Here is a 21,912-nt window from a genome sequence, read left to right on the forward strand (position 1 = left end):
GTAAAGGCATATATTCAGAGAGGAGAGACAGAGAAAGATCTTCAATCTGCTGATGTAGTCACAAAGGGGCTACAACAGGCAGAGCTGAGCAGATCTGAAGCCAGGAGCCAGGAGCCTCTTCCAGGTCTCCCACGCGGGTGCAGGGTCCCAAGGGTCCCAAGGCTTTGGGCTGTCCTCAACTGCTTTCCCAGGCCACAAGCAGAGAGCTGGATAGGAAGTAGAACAGCCAGGACATGGACCGGTGTCCATATAGGATTGCCAATATAGGATCCTGGTGCTTGCAGGGTGCAGATTTAGCCACTGAAGCAATGACCTAGGTATGCTCAGGATGCTATTTAAGTGAGCCCCCAAAATGGCCAAAGTTATTGGCATAAGCTATCTTTCAAAAAGACAAATTTCAATTCTCCCCAAATATCTAGCCCTTTAGTGGACTAGTAATCCTCTCAAAATTTCAAGAGATATCATTAACAAAATTTATCTAGCTAGGAATAAAACCAAAAAGTAAAATGGAAACCAGAGTTTTGGGCCTGGCGCCATGGTCCAGTGGCTAAAGTCCTCAACTTGAACATGCTGGGATCCCATATGGGCACCAGTTCTAAATTCCCATCAAGCTCCCTGCTTGTGGCCTGGGAAAGCAGTCAAGGATGGCCCAGGGCCTTGGGACCCTGCACTTGCATGAGAGACGTGGAGGCGGTTCCTGGCTCCTGGCTTTGGTTGGATCGGCACAGCACTGGCCGTTACGCTCACTTGGGGAGTGAATCATCGGATGGAAGATCTTCCTCTCTGTATATCTGACTTTGCAATAAAAGATAAATAAATATCTTTTTTTAGATTTTAAAAATTTTATTGGAAAGGCAACTCATAAAGACACTAAACAAACACAACTCTTTCAAAAGAAAATATAAAAACCTCTATGCTTATAATTTTTCTGTTCTCCTCCGCCCAAAAAACTATAAGGCTAGGTACTATCAGTTGAATTTTTTTCCATTAAGAACTCAGTAAAGGATTCGATGCAGTAGCCTAGTGGCTAAAGTCCTCACTTTGCACATGCAGGGATCCCATATGGGTGCCAAGTCTAATCCTGGCAGCCCCGCTTCTCATCCAACAGCCTGCTTGTGGCCTGGGAAAGCAGTAGAGGATGGCCCAAAGCCTTGGGACCCTGTACCTGCATGGGAGACCTGGAAGAATCTCCTGGTTCCTGATTTCAGATTGGCACAGCTCTGGCTGCTGCGGTCACTTGGGGAGTGAATTAACGGATGCAAAAGCTTCCTCTCTGTCTCTCCTCCTCTCTGCATATCTGACTTTCCAATAAAAGAAATAAATCTTTTTTTTTTAAAGAACTCTTGTAAAGCAAAAGTTTTCTACTACTAATAGGATTAGTTCACAACTAAATGAAAATGCTTTAGCACAACCATAAACAGCCATCTGTTAATAACAGACTAGGAACCATCTGCAAGTCATCCTAATACTCTAATAATCTATTTCCATTCTCCTACTCTGTCTGAGTAAAATAAGTTCAAATTGAGTTTACAGCTTCCAGTACTAAATATGACTTGTTTTCTCTTGCATAGCAGTCTTCATGAAAAGGCCAACCAATTTTTTTTTTGCAGAAATTAATATATTGATCCTAAAATGCATATAAAATTCAAGAAACCCAGAATGTCTAAAACAATCATGAAGACCAAGAACAAAGTTGGAAGACATACATTTTTCCAATTTCAAAGTTTACTGTTCCAGAAATTGGGTGCTCATGCTATGGAGTAGTAGTCTAAGCCTTTGCCTGCAGTGTCCACAGCCCATATGGGCATCAGTTCATGTCCCAACTTCTCCACTTCCAGTCCAGCCCCCTGCTAAAGACCTGGGAAAACAGCAGAAAATGGCCCAAGTCCTTGGGCCCCTGGACCCACTGGAAAACCCTGAGTCTGCTCCTGACTCTTGGCTTTGAACTGGTCCAGCTCTGGTTGGGCAGTGAGTTAGTAGATGGAAACTCTGTAAATCTGCCTGACAAATTTAAACAAACAACCTTAAAAAAAAAAAAAAAAACCTACTAGATCCATACAGCATGCAGTGGCATAAAACAGATAACATCAGTGCATCAATCACTGCTTACATAAATTCAAAACAGATCCCAACTCAAACATAAGAGCTAACACTAAGAGGAAAAAAAGGAGTAAATCTTCATGATCTTGCATTAGGCAGGAGTTTCTTAGCTATGACACCAACAGCATACCAATATGCAACTGTAAATCTGACTTTATCAAAGTCAAAATGTTATGCAAGAGTTAAAGCACAGTGGATTAAACTGCTCCCTGTGATGCTGGCACCCCACACTCAAGTGCTGGTTTGAGTCTAGCTGCACTGCTTCTAATCCACTTCCTAGTCAATGCAAGTGGGAGCAGAGGATGACCTTCCACCCGTATGGACAATCCGAATGGAGTTCTAGAACACTGGCTTAACTGTGGCACAGAAAAGGCTGTTGTGCTAATTTGGAGAGTAAACCAGCAGCGAGCAGATGGAAGATCCCTTCTCTCTCTTCCCTACCTCCCTCTTTATCTCACTGTGTCTTCCTCTTGGTGTCAATCTTATAAATAAACAAACAAAATTTTTAAAAATTTCAAAGATTTTGTGCTGCAAAAAATAGCAACCATAACAAGAGTGAAAAAGACAGCCAACAAGAAGGAAGAAACAATTTTGGAAACCCTTTATTCCCCAGGAGTCATATAATATATCTATATATATAAAATATACAAAGAACTCTTACATCTCAATAATAAAAAGACAACCCCACTTGAAAATTAAAGGGGTCCTGAATAGATATTTTTCTGAAGAAGATATACAAACAACAACAAAAAGCAGCAGCAGCTTGAAAATCATGATTCATTAGGACAAATAAATAAGTTAAAATAAAAACACAAGCAGTTAAGACACTGGTGAAGTCTCCCTCGTCCCACATCAGGCTGCCTGAGTTTGATCCCTGACTGGTCCCTGATTCTAGCCACTTGCTAAAATCAACCACGGGAGACAGTGGAGACGTTGGAGCAGTTGGGTTACTGTCCCGTACCTGCGGGACTTGGATTGAGTTTGCAGTTCTGATTTCAGTCCTGCTGGCTCTGCAGCCATTTGGGGAGCAAACCAGGAAACATGAAGTCTCTCTCTCTCCATTTTTCACTCTCCCCTCCTCTCAAAATAAATAAAAGTATGAATAAATACACCTGAGTTACCACTTTACACCCACTATTATGGCTTTAATCTAAAAGGCATATTGATACATCTTGGAAAGAAAAACAAATTGAAATTTTTAAACACTGTTGATGGGAAATTAAAATAATGCAATGACTTTAGAAAACAATTTGGTCCAGTTGTTTATTAAAAGTTCAGATCTTAAGTGGTTACCCAGTTTGACCCTAATCATACCTATATTTTGCTGATTTAAGTTTGTAGAATTTAGCTGATGTTCTTATGACAGTTTAAACCTGTAGTTAGGCTTTTAAGTGAAAGTTTGCCTAAATGTTGGAAAAAAGGAAGGGAGGGAGGAAGGGAGGGAGGAAGGGAGGGAGGAAGGGAGGGAGGGAGAGAGGGAGTGAAGAAGGAAAAAAGAAAACAATTTGGCAGCTCCTCAGAAGATTGCAGTTACCTTGTAACCCAGCTGTTAAGCATGAGCACTGGAAAATGAAACAGATCCACACAAAAACTCAGGCATGAATGTTCACAACAGTACTTTTCATAGTAGCCAACAGGTAGAAACAACCCAAATGTCCATTCATTGATGAACGTATAACTGTACATCCATGCATTTGCTACTCAACCATTAAAGGAAGTAGAAATACGGATACTGCTGCAGCGTGGATGTGAACCTTGAAAACACTGCTCAGTAGAAGAAGCTAGTCGCAAAAGATCACATATTACTGCATGACTCCATTTATACGAAATGTCCAGAAGAAGCAATTCTATAGAAATAAAAAGTAGAGTGCTGGTGTTTAGGAAGAGGGCAAATGGGAGGTCTGGGAAGTGCTATCTGCAAGGTATGGAGTTTCTTTTGGCAGTTGGTAAAAATATAGTCACCTCTTAGTATTTATGAGGGACTGATTTTAGGAGCCCCGACAGATCCAGAAACCCATGATGCTCAAGTCTCTGACGCAAAAAAAGCACAGTACGAGCATATAAACTCACACACATACTCTACAAATCACCTTATATAATATAAATACTATGCAAATAGTTGTTACACTGCATGGTTTAAAGAATAATGACATTAAAAAGGAAGTCTATACATGGTCAACAAAGACATATTTTGTCTCAGAATATTTTCATTACACAGAAAAGGAAGGTCAACTATTCTCAAATTGGTTGTAGTGATAGTTATATGACAGAATATATTTAAAAACCATCAAATCGTATACTTTAAGTATATTAATTTTGTGATATATGAATTATAATAGTTAAATAAAAGAAAATTTAGTAGTCTTTTATTATTATTATTATTATTAGTTTTTTTTTAAAGATTTATTTATTTTTATTACAAAGTCAGATATACAGAGAGGAAAGACAGAGAGGAAGATCTTCCATCAAATCATCCACTTTCCAAGTGAGCAGAATGGCTGAAGCCAGGAGCCAGGAGCTTCTTGCAGGTCTCACGCACGGGTGCAGGGTTCTAAGGCCTTGGGCTGTCCCCGACTGCTTTCCCAGGCCACAAGCAGGGACCTGGACGGGAAGTGCAGCTGCAGGGATTAAAACTGGCACCCATTTGGGATCCAGGCGCGTTTAAGGTAAGGACTTTAGCCGCTAGGCCACTGTGCCGGACCCTCTTTTTAGCTTTTTAAAAGTACTGTGTTCTTTGCAAAGGCCTTTTTACTGGGTCTCTTATTTTGCCTTAATAATTGTCTCCTATGTTAATACAACCCTGAATTACATAATAGGCTTTCCTGTCCACTTATTTCCCTAGTGTTAACACCTTAATTTGAAACACAATACTAGAAATAGCTCTGGTCCCAGAGTGATGGCTCAGTCGCTAGATCCTCACCTTGCAAGTTCTTGGATCCCACTGGGCACCAGTTCATGTCCTGGATGCTCCACTTCCCTTCTGGCTCCCTATTTGTGGCCTAGGAGAGCAATAGAGGATGGGCCAAAAACCTTAGGACCCTGCACCCACATGGGAAACCCAAAAGAAACTCCTGGCTCCTGTCTTCGATTGAATCAGCTCTGGCTGTTCTAGCCACCTGGGCAGTGAATCAGTGGATGAAAGACCTTTCTCTCTGTCTCTCCTTCTCTGTATTGATCTGCCTTTTCAATAAAAAATAAATACATCTTTAAAGAAAAAAGGAAAGGTTTATTTTTTTCACTTTTATTAGTGAAGGCAAAAGAAAAGAGCAAGCTAGATATAAGATACAAACTCGCCCATGCTAGCCATCTGTTTCCCACATCGGAAACTTTGTCCTCTCATTTAAGGATCACCCACAACATAAATAAGGTTTTTTTGGAACACCACCACATGCTGATCATCTATGAACAGTTTATGGTTACTCTTATGCAACAGATGTGATGATGTGCAAGCTTAAAATATTTACTATTATCTCCTTAATTACATGTCTGTACCCAATAATCACTAGAGGTTTCATCTTGCTGCAAAGAGAAAACACCTCCAGTCATTAAAATAGCCTCTAAATAAAATCACATCACATTACTGTAATTAAAAACTTAGCTCATAATCTAGTTTATTTGATTCTAGAGTCACTAATGTATTCTAACGCAAAGTCAGAAAAGGAGTTTGTGGGATTTGTTATTTCTCTTCTATCTTACCCACAAATAAATCAATTTTCATTAAATAGATATTTCATTAAATAAATATTTCAAGAGGATCACCATGTGCTAAGCATAGTGCTAGACACTACAGTTCAAAATAATCCCTCCTCTTATCAAATTTGTAGTCAACAAAGAGAATAAGAGAAAGACGAAATAGCATAAAATGAGAAAAAACTAATTGTGGTGTTGCAAAAACTAATAAAAGGTTAATATGGAAAACAAAAGGAGTCACACTTTTTAGGACTTTCATCCAAAAAAATCTTTCTAAAGAAGTATTGTTTTAAATGAGATCTAAAAGCTAAGCCAAAGTTAAGAAATCAAAAATAAAAGCAGAATTAAGAAGCCAGAAAAAAACTTGGCATATTCAAGGAATTGAAAGAAAACAAGAATAGAGCACAGAAAAAGAGAGAGATTTGTCCAAGATTAAACTGGAGAAGCAGGCAAGACCCAGATCACACAGAACTTCACAACTTAAAAATACAAACTTCCTTTTAAGTGAGGAAGGCATTCAAGGATCTCGAGTAGGGAAGTGGCATGATACAAACTACATTTAAGATGCTTCTCATGACCACACAGAAGGTGAGCATGAGCTGCGAACAGTATTTAGGGATGAGTATAACAAAATTGGTTGGTTGGTTCCAAAGTGGCAGCAATGGAAACAGAAGTAGAGTGAATAAAAGTTGATAATTACATGTAAATGAGGAGGAGGAGGCACACTAAGAATGAGCCTAATGACTCAGGCGTAAGCAACTGGGTAGTCAATGTGACTTAAAATGGGACTGTGTAGCCAAGAGGAAGAGGGTAAAAAATACTAACTCCACATTGGACAACTTAATGTTGAAATACCCTGAGATTCCCTAGTGGAGATACAAAATCTGGAATTCAAAAGAAAAGTCTAGGCTAGGAAGAGAAATTAAATAGTGAATGAGTGAGAGAGAATATAAATTCTAAATTTCCATTTTGTGCACTAAGTAGAAGAGTTAATAATTGTTCTTATTCCTTACTTATCTTTCAAGAGAAAAAAATAAGAATTTAAGGGAGAAATAATAGTAGTTGCTACTACTATTATTAGTAAGAGAATGGAATAGGGAGTTGGAATAGTAGTTGCTACTACTATGTTTAGCAAGAGAATGGAATAGGGAGAACCAATGAAGGAAATTATATTTTTGCAAGGGTTCTTTTTATAGTATAATAAATAGGGTTTGATAACTATTTTTCATTTCAGGCATCCACTGGAAGGTTTTTGAAAGTATCTCCTGCAAATAAGAAGGGACACAAGGGGACTACTGTACCTTTTAAGTATATTAAAACATATAATAGCGTAACCAATGCCTTGGCCACTTGTGGCAGCATCCCATGTGGGTGCCAGTTCACATCCTGGCTGCTCCACTTCTTTTTTCTTAAGATTTATTTATTTTTTATTGGAAAGGCGGACATACAGAGAGAAGGAGAAACAGAGAGGAAGACCCCCATCTGATGGTTCACTCCCCAAGTGACCACAAAGGCTGGAACTCAGCCAATTCGAAGCCAGAAGCCAGGAGCTCTTTCGGGTGTCCCATGCAAGTGCAGGGACCCAAGGCTTTGTGCCTTCCTCAACTGCTTTCCCAGGCCACAAGCAGGGAGCTGGATGGGAAGTGAAGTGGTGCTGCCGGGATTAGAACTGGCAGCCATATGGGATCTGGGCGTGTGCAAGGCGAGACTTTAACCACTAGGCTATTGCGCCGGGCCCGCTGCTTCACTTTTGATGCAGCTTTGTCACAGCTTAGAAATAGAGAAAACCAAGGGCTTTCTGTCCACAACCTGGTAACGGATGCTGGCTCTGTGGAAAATCAAGAGGAAACCAGGACAAAGTGAAGTTTAAAGCTCAAGATGCAGTGGACTCCTCTATATCTTGGGTCAACACAAACAGAAGGCAGAGAAATGGAAAGTCACAGCCTTCAGGCCTAGCTGTGCATAAGATAAAATGAACCTACTTGAACTGTTTTTTTTTTTTTAATTTTTAAATTAAATGTATATTATGGTGACAAAAAATCATGTTTCCATGCATAGACCAGTCTTCAGAAAGTTCATGAAGATTGAATATAATGAGAAAACTGAATATTCCAAAATCTTTGGCAACAAAATAGCTTTCAAGTATCTCTTCATAAACTTCCTAAAGCCTCCTTTACATCTTGACCCTGCTGCTGCCTAAGCGGCTGTGTATGCTCTCTTAAAATGTAAGACACCAAAAACTTAAAATAACCTTTGTTATCAACTTTTTGCAATCTGTTTTTCAAATCTGAAATTGGATGCCTTGGTTCTAAAGATATTAAAAAAAATTCAACTCTTTATGACTCTTTATAAACGGGTGAAAAACATTCCAGCAACATTATGACCACCTAGCTTAAACTATGCAAAAAAAAAAAATGCAAAAAATCAACTGAATGGCTGGCTTGAAGGGCATGCATTGAATATTCCAGACACTATGCCTTATTTTTTCATATATTCTACCTAATTTAATTCACTCACCTGTATTAAACAAGTAATAACCCTATTAAATAGTGCTGGCATCACCCCAGGCCCTGCCCTGCTGCCTGGAGGGCGAGGCTTAAGCCTAACCTTCCCCATAACTTGAGGCACAGCCTTCAGGCCTACAAGAGGAGGGGGGCCTCCAACATGGCTACAAAGTCAAGGGGAGTACATGTGGAACGGGACCTCTGACATGACCAAAAGATCTAGGGAAATAGATGTGTCATACAGCCAATTGCAGTATCTGGTGGGCATGGGGTTGGCTGGAAGTCTCCCTCCTGCCCTCCCCTTCCTTACCCTTTAACATCTGTAACCTGTGCGCAATAAAGCGGACATTACTCACCAGCTTGTCCCTGGTGTTTCTTGTGGCCAAAGAGCATGTCACCTCACCCTCGGTGACCCCTGGGCCTGCTGGCAGGCCTACACCCGGAGAAAACAAGTGACAAAACTAAAGCTAATATTTGTTATTTTTCAAAGTAGAATGAGGGAATCATGACTCTAAAATCCAGATTCTGGAGGCAGGACATGTAACATATTGGGTTAAGCCACTAGTTGGGACTCTAATTTGTCTCTAATACTATACTTCTGATCCAGCTTCTTGACAACAGATGATGGCAAATGATTGGGAACCCACTACCCATAAGGGAGGACTGGACAGAACTCCAGGCTCCTGGCTTTGGCTGTTTTGGTCATTTGTGGATGACAGAAGATGTCTTTCTGTTTTTCTTTCCTTCTATCACTGTGTTTCTCCAGTGGATGAAAATGAATAAAGCTTAAAAATAAAATAAAATGCATATTATATTTAAGTATACCAGTGGCTTAAAAGTGCTTTGGTTTGGGACCTGTACAATGGCTCAACGGCTCAATCCTTGTCTTATATGTGCCAGTATCCCACATAGGCACTGGTTCGTGTCCTGGAGGCTCCACTTCCCATCCAGCTCCATGCTTGGGGCCTGGGGAAGCAGTGGATATTCGAGACCCTACACCCACGTGGGAGACCTGGAAGAAGCTTCAGGCTCCTGACTTTAGATCAGCTCATCTATGGTTATTGTTGACCACCTGGGAAGTGAACCAACAAATGGAAGATCTTTTTCTATCGCTCCCTCTCTCTGTAAATCTGCCTTTCTGGTGAAAATAAATAAACCTTTTAAAAAGTTTTGTTTTCAGACCCATTTGTGCTCCTGAGTATTGCTGGATATGTCAGAACCTCTTAGATGGATATATCTATTGATAACAACATACTAGTGATTTAAATTTTGATTTGCTAACTTTAAATACCATAAGCATTTTACTTTTAAAAACAAATAAACTATACTTTCAAATGACTGGCAAGAGTGGTGCTATTGTAAATTCTTGAATTAAAAATGAAAATAAATTTCTTTAATTTCTAGTTTAATAGAAATCAGATGCACTTTTACATTTGTTTTACATTTCATGAGGTATAAAATGCTTTTGTTTGAAATATAAGAAGAAAACTGGTGAAATTATGGTGCAATAGGTTAGGCCACCACCTGCAATGTCAATATTCCATATAGGTGCTAGTTCAAGTCCAGGGTGCTCCATTTCCAATCCGCTTCCCTTTAAAAATATTTTATTTATTGGAAATGCAGGGTGCAGTCAGAGAAGGAAAGAGATTGAAACAGTTTTGGTTCACTCCCCAAATGGCCACAACAGCCAACATTGGGCTAGGTCAACGCCAGGAGCCAGGGGATTCATCTGGATCTCAGCACATGCAAGGCGAGGAGAGCTGCTAGGCTACTGCGCCAGGCCTCTCTCTGGGACTTGAAGTGAACCATTTACTGCTGCATGATTATGCCCCACATACCGGACATGTGAAAATCAGTAGCTGGGCAAATAAGTGCGATTTTCCAAATATTGATATATTTCACAATACAATATCAAAAAATTACATTTAGTAATACCACTTTCAATTTGACCAAAACAGTCCTTTAAACACTGAAAAATTGTCATGGTAGTAGAGAAAACGTTTTCCACAATTCTAAACTTAATTTAAAACACTGAATTTTTTTCAAAGTAACAAGTACTGTCAGCCATTTTTCTTGGAGTCACAAGCTCACTTTATCCAGAAAACGTCTACAAATATTAAAATTATAATAACTAGCTTGTCTCCAAGCTGTTAAGGAAAAACTACATTCCATGAAAAAAGTATTCAACCTACTTTACAAATTTTACGTACTTTTTACTTGAGTATATAATACAGGAGTTCACAAACAATTCCAATTGCATCACAAAGAACACCAAAGAGGTGTGTAATCAAGATGGAAGTTAGAGGCCATTGTTAGGGCCTAAGAGGTCAGGGGACACTCAATACAGCATCCCTGTGATACCAGCTTGCACCCTGGCCGCAATTCCTCCTAACTTGTTCCCTGTAATGCATCCGGGAAAGTATCAGAGATCTCTCTGCAACAGATTTCTGACCTTTTAATGCCAAGTTGAGGAAAGAACTCACTGAACTTTTCAGGTAACGTGGGGTGAAAAAGACTTCTTAGGCCAGAATCACGTGGCTTGTGGCTCCACTTCACACGGGTTCTTCAAACTCCAGATGCCCCTGAACATGAACTTTGCATTATAACCAACTTCTGCAACAGCAATTTGGATGACCCAGGCCATCGCTCTGCGGATCCTCCACCTCCAAGGGCCCTGTAACCTGAGTGAAACCGCGCTTCAGCAGGAAGCGGCTAGAAGACATCTTCGCCCCTTACCCCTGAAGAAGTAGGATGTGGGATTTCAAGGCTGGAGCGGGGGTTCTGAGACCATCCAAGCTCAGAAAAATCTTGGCCACATCTTCAAGAATTGCCCAGCCATTTCCTGACTGACAGATCACCCATTGGGAACATCTTACCCACAGGTTCCCGCCCAGGTAAGGAGGCGTCAGGGACTGCTCAAAATGCCAAGGCCCTTCCAAAGTCTCCCTCCCTCCTTTCAAGAGCCCCATCTCCTGACTCTCTACCAAGTGCTGCTTTCCCTCCCCTCTAATTTCTCTCTTCATCCAGTCACTCCCCCCCCCCGCACCAAAAAACTTCAGCCTGGTCCAGCCCTGGTTGTTGTGCCCATTTGAGACGTGAAGCCGTGGATGAAAGATCTTTCCTTCTCTTTCTCTCTCTCTCTCTCTTTCTGCCTTTCAAATGAGATAAATCTTGAAAACAAAAACATTGAAGATTTAATAAGATTCATCATTTCTCACTATTTTTAGTTTCATTAAAAGCAGTAGGTGAAACTGGTGCAGTCTGATGACTTGATTTACACTAAAGTGTCAGCAATTATTCGTCCTAACCTTTGAACCATCAGTGAAAATGCCAGTGCAGTGAAAGGGCTTGCTATTACTATAAAAATAGTTTTGACTTCATATGCCTTTAATTATACAGCTAAGAAGAAAATTACTAGTCCCAGAACCAATATAACTCCAGGTAGTTTATAAACATCTTCAGGTCACATCCAAGTAAGCAACAGAAAATAACTGTGTTTTCTCTAAAAATAGCACTACAAAAACTTTCACACACACACACACACACACAGATTATATCTAAACCATTAACAGCTTCATCATCTCATCACTTCCAGCTGCTCCCATTCACTTTAATAACTCACTTCACTAACCTTGCCCATTGTGCTTCATGTACATAGCCAGAACGAGCTCTGAAAAACCGATGGTGTCACTCCTCACGCAAAAACCCTCACAAAAGCTTCCCATGTTGTTCAGAATAAAAGCCAAAAATTCTTGACAGTAGTCTAGAAAGTTTATGTGCTTACATCCCGAGCTATCTCTAAAATCTCCAGTCTTCTCCGCTCTCCTTGACTCACTTGCTTCCAATCACATTGGTCTTCTTATACTTTGCCAGTGTCTTTGCATTTATTTTCTGCTTAAACTCTGTTCTACTTTCTAATTTTCTACTACCCAAGCACGTAGGCCCACTGCTATGAATCTGCTCATTCATTGGTAACTTCCCTGCCCTGGACTACAGTGAAATAATTACTACCCCAGATAATGCCAGCATTGTCCTCCTCACCCTTGTTTTACTCTGCTATACTTACTTTCAGTTATATCATGTTTAATTTGTTTACCATCTGTTTCTCTCACCAGAACATAAACTTCAGGAAACAGCTTATATTATATGTCCATCACATATCAAGTCAGACTACATGTAAAGAATTATCGGACACAAAAAAAGGGGACCTAGCACAATGGCTAAATGGCCAAATTCTCACCTTGAAAGTGCCAGGATCCCATACTGACACCAGTTCATGTCCCAGTGCTTCACTTCCCTTCCAGCTCCCTGCTTGTGGCCTGGGAAAGCAGTAGAGGTGGCCCAAAGCCTTGGGACCCTGAACCCACATGTGAGACCCAGAAGTGGCTCCTGGTTCTTGGCTTCAGATTGGCTCAGCTCTAGCCAAACTAGCTACTTGGTGAGTGAATCAGTGGATGAAAGTTCTTTCTCAATATCTCTCTTCCTCTCCATAACTCTGACTTGCCTTTCCAATAAAAATTTTTAAAAAAACCTTTAAAAATGAAACTATAATTAAAGAACCAAAAGACAATGACAAAAACCTGTTTTTAACCCAAAAAATATTTCACGCCTGGATACTTTAGGTCTCCACACATGACTCCATGAATACCAACCAAAGAAAACATGCATTGAGGCGATATGTAAATAGCATAACATAGTGGTTTTACAGAATTCAGTACAGTACTGAGAAAGAGAAAGCAGTCATTAACCACAAGACAGATACTTACAGCCAAGAATCCAAACTGATCTGAACTATACCAGTAAACATTTGAGGTGACTTACTAGAAAGCCAGATAAACTTCATCTTCTCATACACTGACAAGCATTATGAACCCAAGCAAGACACAAAACCATCACCTGAAGGCCCGTCCAAAACTTAAACGCAAGAGAAGTTGCTAATGCAAGATGCTTAACACAACACCAAAGGTGAGGACAGATATGGATAATTAGTTGTCCTACTATTGTATGAGCATTCAAACTAAAATATTTTGAAGTCCCTCATCTCATTAAAAAATAAAATGCCCTAAGATGCTACTTCAGAGGCTAAATAAATAGCACAGTATCATAAGTTTGTAGCAGGAAAACAAACAAAAAAATTGTGGCAGGGACGAGCATTGTGGCATACAGATACAGCTGCCACCTGGCACACCAGCATACCATATGGGTGCCAGGTTGTTTTCATGCTGCTCCACTCCCGATTCAGCTCCCTGCCTATGGCCTGGGTAAAGGAGAGCATGGCCTGAATGTCTGAACCTCCGCCATCCCTGTGGAAGACTTGAATAAAGCTTCCGCTACTGATTTCCACCTGGCCCAGTACTGCTCATTATAGCCATCTGGGGAGTGAACCAGCAGATTTGATTTGTCTCTCTCCCTCTTTCCGTTAACTCTTTCAAATGAAAAAAAAGAAAAGAAATTTGTAAGGATACATGGTCTCAAACCTTGATCTGAGTCAAATATACAGCATTCTAGTTTGCGATTTCAACAAGAATAACAAAGAAATAAGCAATAAATCCCAACAATAGATTCTATTAGACTAGGCCACACAGTTAATTTATACATACTTGGGTTGAGTGTTTAACCTCGTCGTTATACCACCCAGATCCTTACCTCCAAGTATCTGGGTTCAATGACAGACTCTGGTTCTTGACTCTAGTTTCCTGCCAATGTAGACCCTAAGAGGCAATGATGATGCCTCAAGTAAGTTCCTGCTGCCTGAATGGGAGATCTGGACTGAATTCCTCAGCTCCCAGTTTCACCTCCTCTCCCCATCACCAGTTAATGTAGGCATCCTAGGAGTGCACCAGAGGAAGGGAACTCCAGCTTGCTGTTTTCCTCTCAAACAAATAATAACAAATAACTAACAAAAGTTATTTTATTTATTTTTTTAAAGATTGATTTTTTTTTAAAAGATTTGTTTATTTTTATTGGAAAGGCAGATATACATACAGGATGAGAAACAGAGAGGAAGATCTTCCCTCAGATGGCTCACTCCCCAAGTGGCCGCAATGACTGGAGCTGAACCAATCCGAAGCCAGGAGCCTGGAACCTCTTCCTGGTCTCACACACAGGTGCAGGGTCCCAAGGCTTTGGGCCATCCTTGACTGCTTTCCCAGGCCACAGGTAGGGAGCTGGATGGGAAGCAGGGCTGCCAGGATTAGAACCGGCAACCATACAGGATCCCTGCGCGTGCAAGGCGAGGACTTTAACCTCTATACTATTATGCCGGGCCCACAAAAGTTATTTTAAAAAATAACTTTTCCTTTTTGCTCACATACATTTTACATTAACTTGGAGCAACCATACTACCTAGGATTCAGTTCTTCAATTAATTCTCCAGAACTTTCCTGTCTCTTAGAAGGTAAACAGGAAAGGAGTCAGTGTTGTGGTGTGTGGAGGTAAAGCCATCTCCTCCAATACCAGCATCCATAAAGGGAACAGTTCATGTCCTAGCTGATCTACTTCAAATCCAGCTCCACACGAATTCCCTGGAAAAAGCATGCAAAATGATCCAAGTATTTGGGCAGCTGACACACATGGCAGAATCAGATGAAGTTCCCAGCCTCTGGCTTCTACCTGGTTCAGGTCTGGCCATTGCAGCCAGAGTGAACCAATGAATGGAACACCTCTCTCTCTGTCCTCATCTCTCTGTAAGTATTTTAAGTTAAAAATAAATAAATAGCTGTATCAAGTATTGTCAAAAGTGAGACTCTCTGTTGCCTTTTTTGGAGAATTTTGATCGATGGATCTCAGAGCAAGAGAAGACCAAGAGGACCGTCTCTTCCTTGTAAGCCTGCAGGTAAATCAGCAGCTGTGTTCACATCACAAAACTGTAATGTCAGATTCTACAATGCTAAAGGCAATACCACCAGAAAACACAACCAATTAACAGGAAGATAGCGCTTCTCGATCGGAGATGCACAGGCAGGGGAAAAGGTTGATCATATTCTCCAGTCATGAATGCCAAGTAAATCAACACTGCCAAACAAACACAGAGACAAACTGCACCCCGCAGATCACCCTCACATCCACAGGTGTATAACAGACTTTAATGGATTATCTTGGGACTCCAGCACCACTTTTCACTTGTTTCCTTTCTTTGTATTGCTCATCATGAAGAATTCAGTGACAGAAAGAAAACAGCAGGGCCCAACACAATGGCTAAAATTGGCTAATCCTCCCCTCGCAAACACGGGGATCCCATACAAGTGCCAGTTTGTGTCCCAGCTACGACACTTCCTATTCACCTCCTTGCTTATGGCCTAGGAAAGCAGTAGAGGATGGTCCAAAGCCTTCAGACTCTGCACCCATGAGATAAACCTGGAAGGTCTTCCAGCTTCAGAATAGCTCAGTTCCAGCAACTGCGGCCATTTGGGGAATAAACAGGTGGTTCAAGAAATCTGTTTCTCCTTCTCCAAAAATCTGATCTGCCTTTCCAATAAAAATAAATAAATCTACAAAAAAAAAAAAAAGATAACAATGGAAAACAAAAGAACTATGTAGAATAATTAATAATAAATATGTCACATAATCACCAGATGATCCTAATTTTTCAATCCTCAAATGTGAATTTTTGATCATTTTGAAAATAAGATGTCTTAGATCTTGGGCCTGGCACCATGGCCTAGTGGCTAAAGTCCTCACCTTGCACATGCCGGGATCTCATATGGGCACTGGTTCTAATCCCGGCAGCTCCACTTCCCATTCAGCTCCCTGCTTGTGGCCTGGGAAAGCAGTTGAGGAGGGCCCAAGGCCTTGGGACCCTGCACCCGCATCGGAGACCTGGAGGAGCTCCTGACTTCTGGCTTTGGATTGGCGCAGTACCGGCCGTTGCACTCACTTGAGAGTGAACCATCGGATAGAAGACCTTCCTCTCTGTCTCTCCTATATAACTGACTTTCCTCTCTATATAACTGACTTTCAAATAAAAATAAATAAATCTTTTTTAAAAATATAACGATTTCTTAGATCTCAATATAAAGAAATTTGCCAGCCACCAGGTAGATATTAACCCTTTCATTATCACTTAATTGAGTTTCATACATTTGACTTTAACATGCCAAATAAATTTTAACAAATTGGAATCTCTAATAATTGTGTAAAACAGTTCCTAGAAGACACTACAATGAAGCGAAAGTGAAAATAAACTGTATATAGAAAAAACAATTTGTCACATGTCAAGCAACACAATTAAAGACATTAGAAATTGCCAAATTTGTCAGAATATTTAGAAACTTTTCACATCTAGAAAATGCTGATTTCAAAAATTAGTTTGGGGAGGAGTGGGCGGAATCCCAGTGCCTATAAAACTGTGTCACATAATGCAATGTAATCAATAAAATAAAGAAAGAAAGAAAGAAAGAAAAGATCTTTCAAATGAAAAAAAAAATTAATATATCCATAGCTTTCATCAACTGAAAAAGCTCCTGACTCATATCCAAAAGAAGTTGCTTAACTTCTCAAGGACATTTACTTTAAAGGAAAAAAACATTTACAAGTTTAATAAAAAGAGCAGTTAAAACCAAAGTCTTCTAAAGGTTTCATGTCATTCTCAATTCTATGGTTAGAGAATAATTATCATCTTATTTTTTTTTAAAATCCTACATATTACTACCATGTCTTAGCAAATTATATGTGACAGAAGGCATTCAAAGGCCCAGCATGAAAGCCTAGTAGCTAAATCCTCGCGTTGCACGGGCTGGGATCCCATGAGTGCCAGTTCGTGTTCCAATTGCTCCACTTCTCACCCAGCTCACTTCTTGTGCTTGGGAGGGCAGTCGGGGATGGCCCAAAGCCCTGGGACCCCGCACCAGGGTGAGAGAGCTGGAAGAAGCCTCCAGCTCCTGGCTTTGCATCGGTTCAGCTCCGGTTGTTGTGGCCACTTGGGGAGTGAACCAACAGATGGAAGATCTTTCTCTGCATCTCCTTCTCTCTTTATATCTGACTTTTCAATAACCACATGTGGAAAGTCATGAGTGGGTTCCCCCTTTGTTTCTCCCCTTCTCCCAGGAACAACAAGAAGAAATAGCAAATGTGGAAGCAATTAGTTCACCAAAATTTCCCTAAACCTCGATCCTTCCCACCCTTTTCAACCATGTAATCATAATTTAAAAATAAGACCTGGCACAGTAGCCTAGTGGCTAAAGTCCTCGCTTTGAACACACTGCGATTCCAGATAGGTGCAGGTTCATGTCCCAGCCACCCCGCTTTTCATCCAGCTCCCTGCTTGTGGCCTAGGAAAGCAGCAAAGGACGGTTTAAGTCCTTGAAACCCTGTACCTAGATAGGCAACCGTGAAGAAGCTCCCGGCTCCTGGCTTCACTGGCTCAGTTCAGGCCATTGTGGTTACTTGGGGAGTAAACCAGCAGATGGAAGATCTTTCTCTCTGAAAATCTGCCTTTCCAATAAAAATAAATAAATCTTCTTTAAAAAAATCCTTCAATGCAGACTCTTCTGTAATATTCAACCATGTTTTCTTGTAAAGAAAATTAGCTCTGAGCCTGGCGCTGGAGCCTAGCAGTCAAAATCCTCACCTTGCCTTGAACATGCTGAGATCCCATATGGGCGCCAGTTCTAATCCCAGGAATCCTGCTTCCCATCCAGCTCCCTGCTTGTGGCCTGGGAAAAACATTAAAGCATCGTCCAAAGCCTTGGGACCCTGCACCTACATGGGAGATTTGGAAGAGGCTCCTGGCTCCTGGCTTCAGATCAGCACAGGTCCAAGCTGTTGCAGCTGCTTGGAGACTGAATCAACAGACAGAAGATCTTCCTCTCTGTCTCCCTTCCTCTATGTATATCTAACTTTTCAATAAAATAAAATAAATAAGTCCTGGGGAAAAAAAAAAGGAGTTAGCTCAATAAAACATCCTTTCATTTGTTTTGAGGCATATTTTCAGGTCATATAAACTGAATGACTATGGCCATAAAACATTCAGTTACTAGGCCATCCAAATGTGAAAAACTTCCTGGTAACTGACTAGTAAACTGAAGCTACAATCCACCTCTGTTGCCACAGGGTTAGATCATATAACCACCAACAAACAACAGTGAAATAAAGAAATAAGTTAGATGCAAGAGTAAAAGCTGGGCACTGCCTTAACGTGTTTGCAACTTGCAGCAGGGATTCCATTACTACAATGTCCGAAATTCAAAAAACAAGTGCAGAGAATCATACCACCAACAGAAACTTCACACACTTTTTTAGGTTCGCTTTTTGTCTCAATCGTAGCTAAGCAGCCTAGAATTCACCAGAATGAAGGTAGCTTATTCCACAGGTAGCCGTCTCATCAGTGTGCTACATCATTTCAGCCCCAAGTTGACTGCGTCCTAAATGAATGCACACAACGACCACGTTAAGTTAAAAGCAAATCTAGCAACAATAGTTGCCAATTGCCCACTTTCAAATCGCCTGTCAAAGGCTGACAGCAATAGTAGTATTTACCTTAGTTTCCAAGAATGAAAAAATTTACTGTTGTTGAAAAGCCAACTCCATCTCATTAGTTTTCAAAACTAAAAGAAACAAATACTCAGCTAATAAATCCAGGCAAGAAACAGAAAGATAACTTCTCAGTTATAAATATAATTTCTCATACAGGGTATGACGAAATTACTACAGAAAGACCACACACAGTATTATTTCAATCACAGCCATGAAACTAAGATATTACTTGTCTTCATTGTATTATAGCAAGATATTCTAGCAATTACATAGGTAAAGGAACAAAAACAATCCCTTTTAAAATGAGCTACCAAGAAGTCACTTTAATTGCTGCAGGTATCAAATGCCAATGAACGCTCATAGCATATTTTTCACACACCAAAACACTCTGGGTTTCCTGGAAGCAGACAAGAAAGCAGCAGACAGCCTAAACAGCAGGTAGGACTCACAACCAGTCCAAATCTAGTTGGGATCTGTACCCGGGTAATGAAGACAGAACGGCAATTTCTGACTTGAAATTCAAGATTCCAAGGCGGAGAGGAGAAAAGGGAGTAGGGGACAAATATAGTTCCATAAACAGAGAAGAGCAGGCCGGACGATTTTAAATCTTAGTTAAAAAACAGCACACTGAAGGTCTGCCTCAAAAATAAACAAAACTGCTTCTCACAGGAAACTTTGAAGTGGGCCAAAAGGAAACATTCCTTTGCACCCACAGGAACCAAGCCCCAGGCCACTGGCATGCTGTGACTGAAGAAGGGTCAGGGTTTACGAGCATCCGGCCCGGCTGTTGGGCCAAGGAGAGAAAGAAAGATCTGCTGGAGGGGAGCCTAGCAGTCCAGAGGCCTGAGCAGGCGCACCCTGGGCTCGGGGAAGGAGAGGCGGAGAAGGGCTAGCGCTCCTCACCGTGATTATCTTTCTGCCCGATATTATGTGTGCGGATGAGAGAGGACAATCTCCTCACATCCCCCTTGAAGACGCACTCGTGCACCGGATAGTGTGCGGGGCAACCGCCTCCGTCTGCGACGACAGCGATGGGGCTCGTGCTGGCCACAAGAGCCTGGGATGGGGAGGTGGCAGTCACGGAGGAATTGTGCGAAGGCAGAGTCGGGGCGCCCGAGGGGTTGCAAGAGGCCGGGGCTGCCTTCAGCTGCAACCGGTGGTGATGGTTACTGAAAATCTTATGGCAGGCTTTGCTGCCCTTGCCGCCGCCCGTGCCAAGCCTGCCTCCCGTGAAAGTGCCGCCGAGGGCAGCCGTCGCTTCCTCATCCCCGGGCTCAAGCAGGTCCCCCTCTTCTTTGCTGGGCTTGTGGTCCCTCCGCAGCGAGCGGATCTTCTCTCCGGTCATCGCCGCCACCAGAGACAGCAAGGGGATCCGGGAGGCTCACCGCGGGAGACGGAGCTGGCTCTGCGGCGGCAAAAGGCGATTAGTGCGCCGGCCAGGAGCCTCCAGCGCCGCATGAACTCCCGGAGCGCGGCCGAGCCCGGGACACACGCATCTCCCGCCGACTGGGGCCGGCTCCCGCCCGGGGACGGCGGGACACGCGCGCGCTCGGCTGGAGCTGGAGCTCAGCGGCCCTCGACCCCTCGACTCCCGGTCCCAGCAGCCGCAGTCGCCGCCACTGCCTCACAGCCGACAGCACGGCACGGCCATCTTCCCCTGGCTGCTCTCGTGAGAGCGCCCCGGAAGAGGGCGGAAACACCGCGATAAGTGAGCTGTCCCGCTCCCTCCCTCGCACCGTCGATTCCCAGGCAGCCTCGGGGCGCCGGCGCTTCCCAGCGCTTCCGCCCCCGGCCAGCGCCCCCGAGCCCCAAGGCCTGGACCTGGCGGCCGCCGCGCCCGCGGAAACCTCGACCCACGACGGGAACGTCCTGTGCACGTTATTAAGCGTGACTTCAGCCCTGCGACCTGGGAGCCTCCCGCGGAGTGCGAGGCGACGCCAGCGCTCACAGGATGTGATGTCACTGAGGTGCCCAGGACACTCATTCAGTAAACACGGACTGACCGTCTGCTTCGTGCCGTACACTGCCACTCTGACTCCCAGCACCGTGCAGTAAGAAAAAGGCAGCTAAGTGAGCACAGTATGTTTGTGCTTTGTATGTGGCCACACATGACTATTGAGCTGTGTTTTAAAAAGAGGAGGGGCAACCGTTGGTGTTGAGGAGTCCTGCCAGAATTTAGAGTCTGACCTTGAAACTGATGGGCCATTCAGCAGACAGGAGAAAAAGAAGACTACTAGACTATTTCTGGGGATGAATGAACTTGGGGCAGATGTCAGTTAACACACAGGCAGTAGACATTGGAGCGAAGCAAAGAATAAATCTAACTGAAATATTGCTGCACTGGTTCATGGCTAACCTTAAGCCAGTGTCAAATTCTAAAGAAATGTCAACCTGATCATCAGGAGGCTTTGTAAAGCTAAAAGGCATGGGGACGGGACATTCGTGGTCGTTGGATGGGGTGGGCAATTATTACAATGTGCTAAGACAGTCAGTATGGGGCCACAGCTGTGGCAGGGCTTGTAAGGCTACATCCCCTGCAGGCAGAGGTGTGAATCCTGCAGGTTCCACTTCCCATCCAGCTCCCTGCTACTGTGCCTGGGAAAGCAGTGGGTGATGACCTAAGTGCTTAAACCGCTGCACCCAAATGGGAGACCAAGAAGAAACTCCCAGATCCTGGCTTTTGCCAGAACCAACAGAGGCTGGAAGCCGTAGGGGCCATTTAGTAAGTGAAACAGTGGGTGGAAGAGCTGTTGCTACAACTGCCTTTAAAATACATTTCAAAAACAGAAGAAAAAAGTGTCCTGTATTCCTCTGACCCTCATTTATCTGACAGCTGCTTGTCTTAAATCTTCAGTTAAGTTTTATTATCACCTCTATCCCCATCACATCCCACTCCAGATAAAAAACAAACAAAAAGTCTTATCTGATCCTATCTTCGCCTTCCCCAGGGGCCCTGGAATTTGTTTCCTTAAATTTTGTTTATTTGAAAGGCTTGGGGGCTGGGCAGGGAGAGAAAAGAGAGCTCCCATCTGCTGGTCCACATTCCCAGTGGCTTCCACAGTTGGGGCTGAGCCAGGAGGCCTGGGGTGGCAGAGACCTAACTACTTGAGCTCAGAGCAAGGTGATCAGGAAACTGGAATTTAGA

General features: G+C 42.5%; 1 protein-coding gene across 2 annotated transcripts in view; it reads right to left on the minus strand.

Annotated features, from left to right (window-relative positions):
- The window catches only part of ANKRD13C (ankyrin repeat domain 13C), a 78,179-nt gene extending 57,744 nt beyond the window's left edge, over positions 1-20,435 (minus strand). Inside the window, exon 1 of one of the 2 annotated variants that reach the window (XR_005884607.1) lies at positions 19,671-20,435. Coding sequence is in view for 1 of the 2 variants with exons in the window: in XM_040987274.1 (XP_040843208.1) it covers positions 19,671-20,112 (442 nt within the window). In the remaining variant the exon portion in view is untranslated. The remainder of the gene's footprint in view (positions 1-19,670) is intronic. The other variant, XM_040987274.1, reaches the window with a different exon arrangement.
- Positions 20,436-21,912: the final 1,477 nt, after the last annotated feature.

This window comes from Ochotona curzoniae, unplaced genomic scaffold (assembly GCF_017591425.1).
Source record: "Ochotona curzoniae isolate NIBS_2020 unplaced genomic scaffold, NIBS_Ocur_1.0 contig_4612, whole genome shotgun sequence".
In the NCBI taxonomy this organism is placed as follows: Eukaryota; Metazoa; Chordata; class Mammalia; order Lagomorpha; family Ochotonidae; genus Ochotona; species Ochotona curzoniae.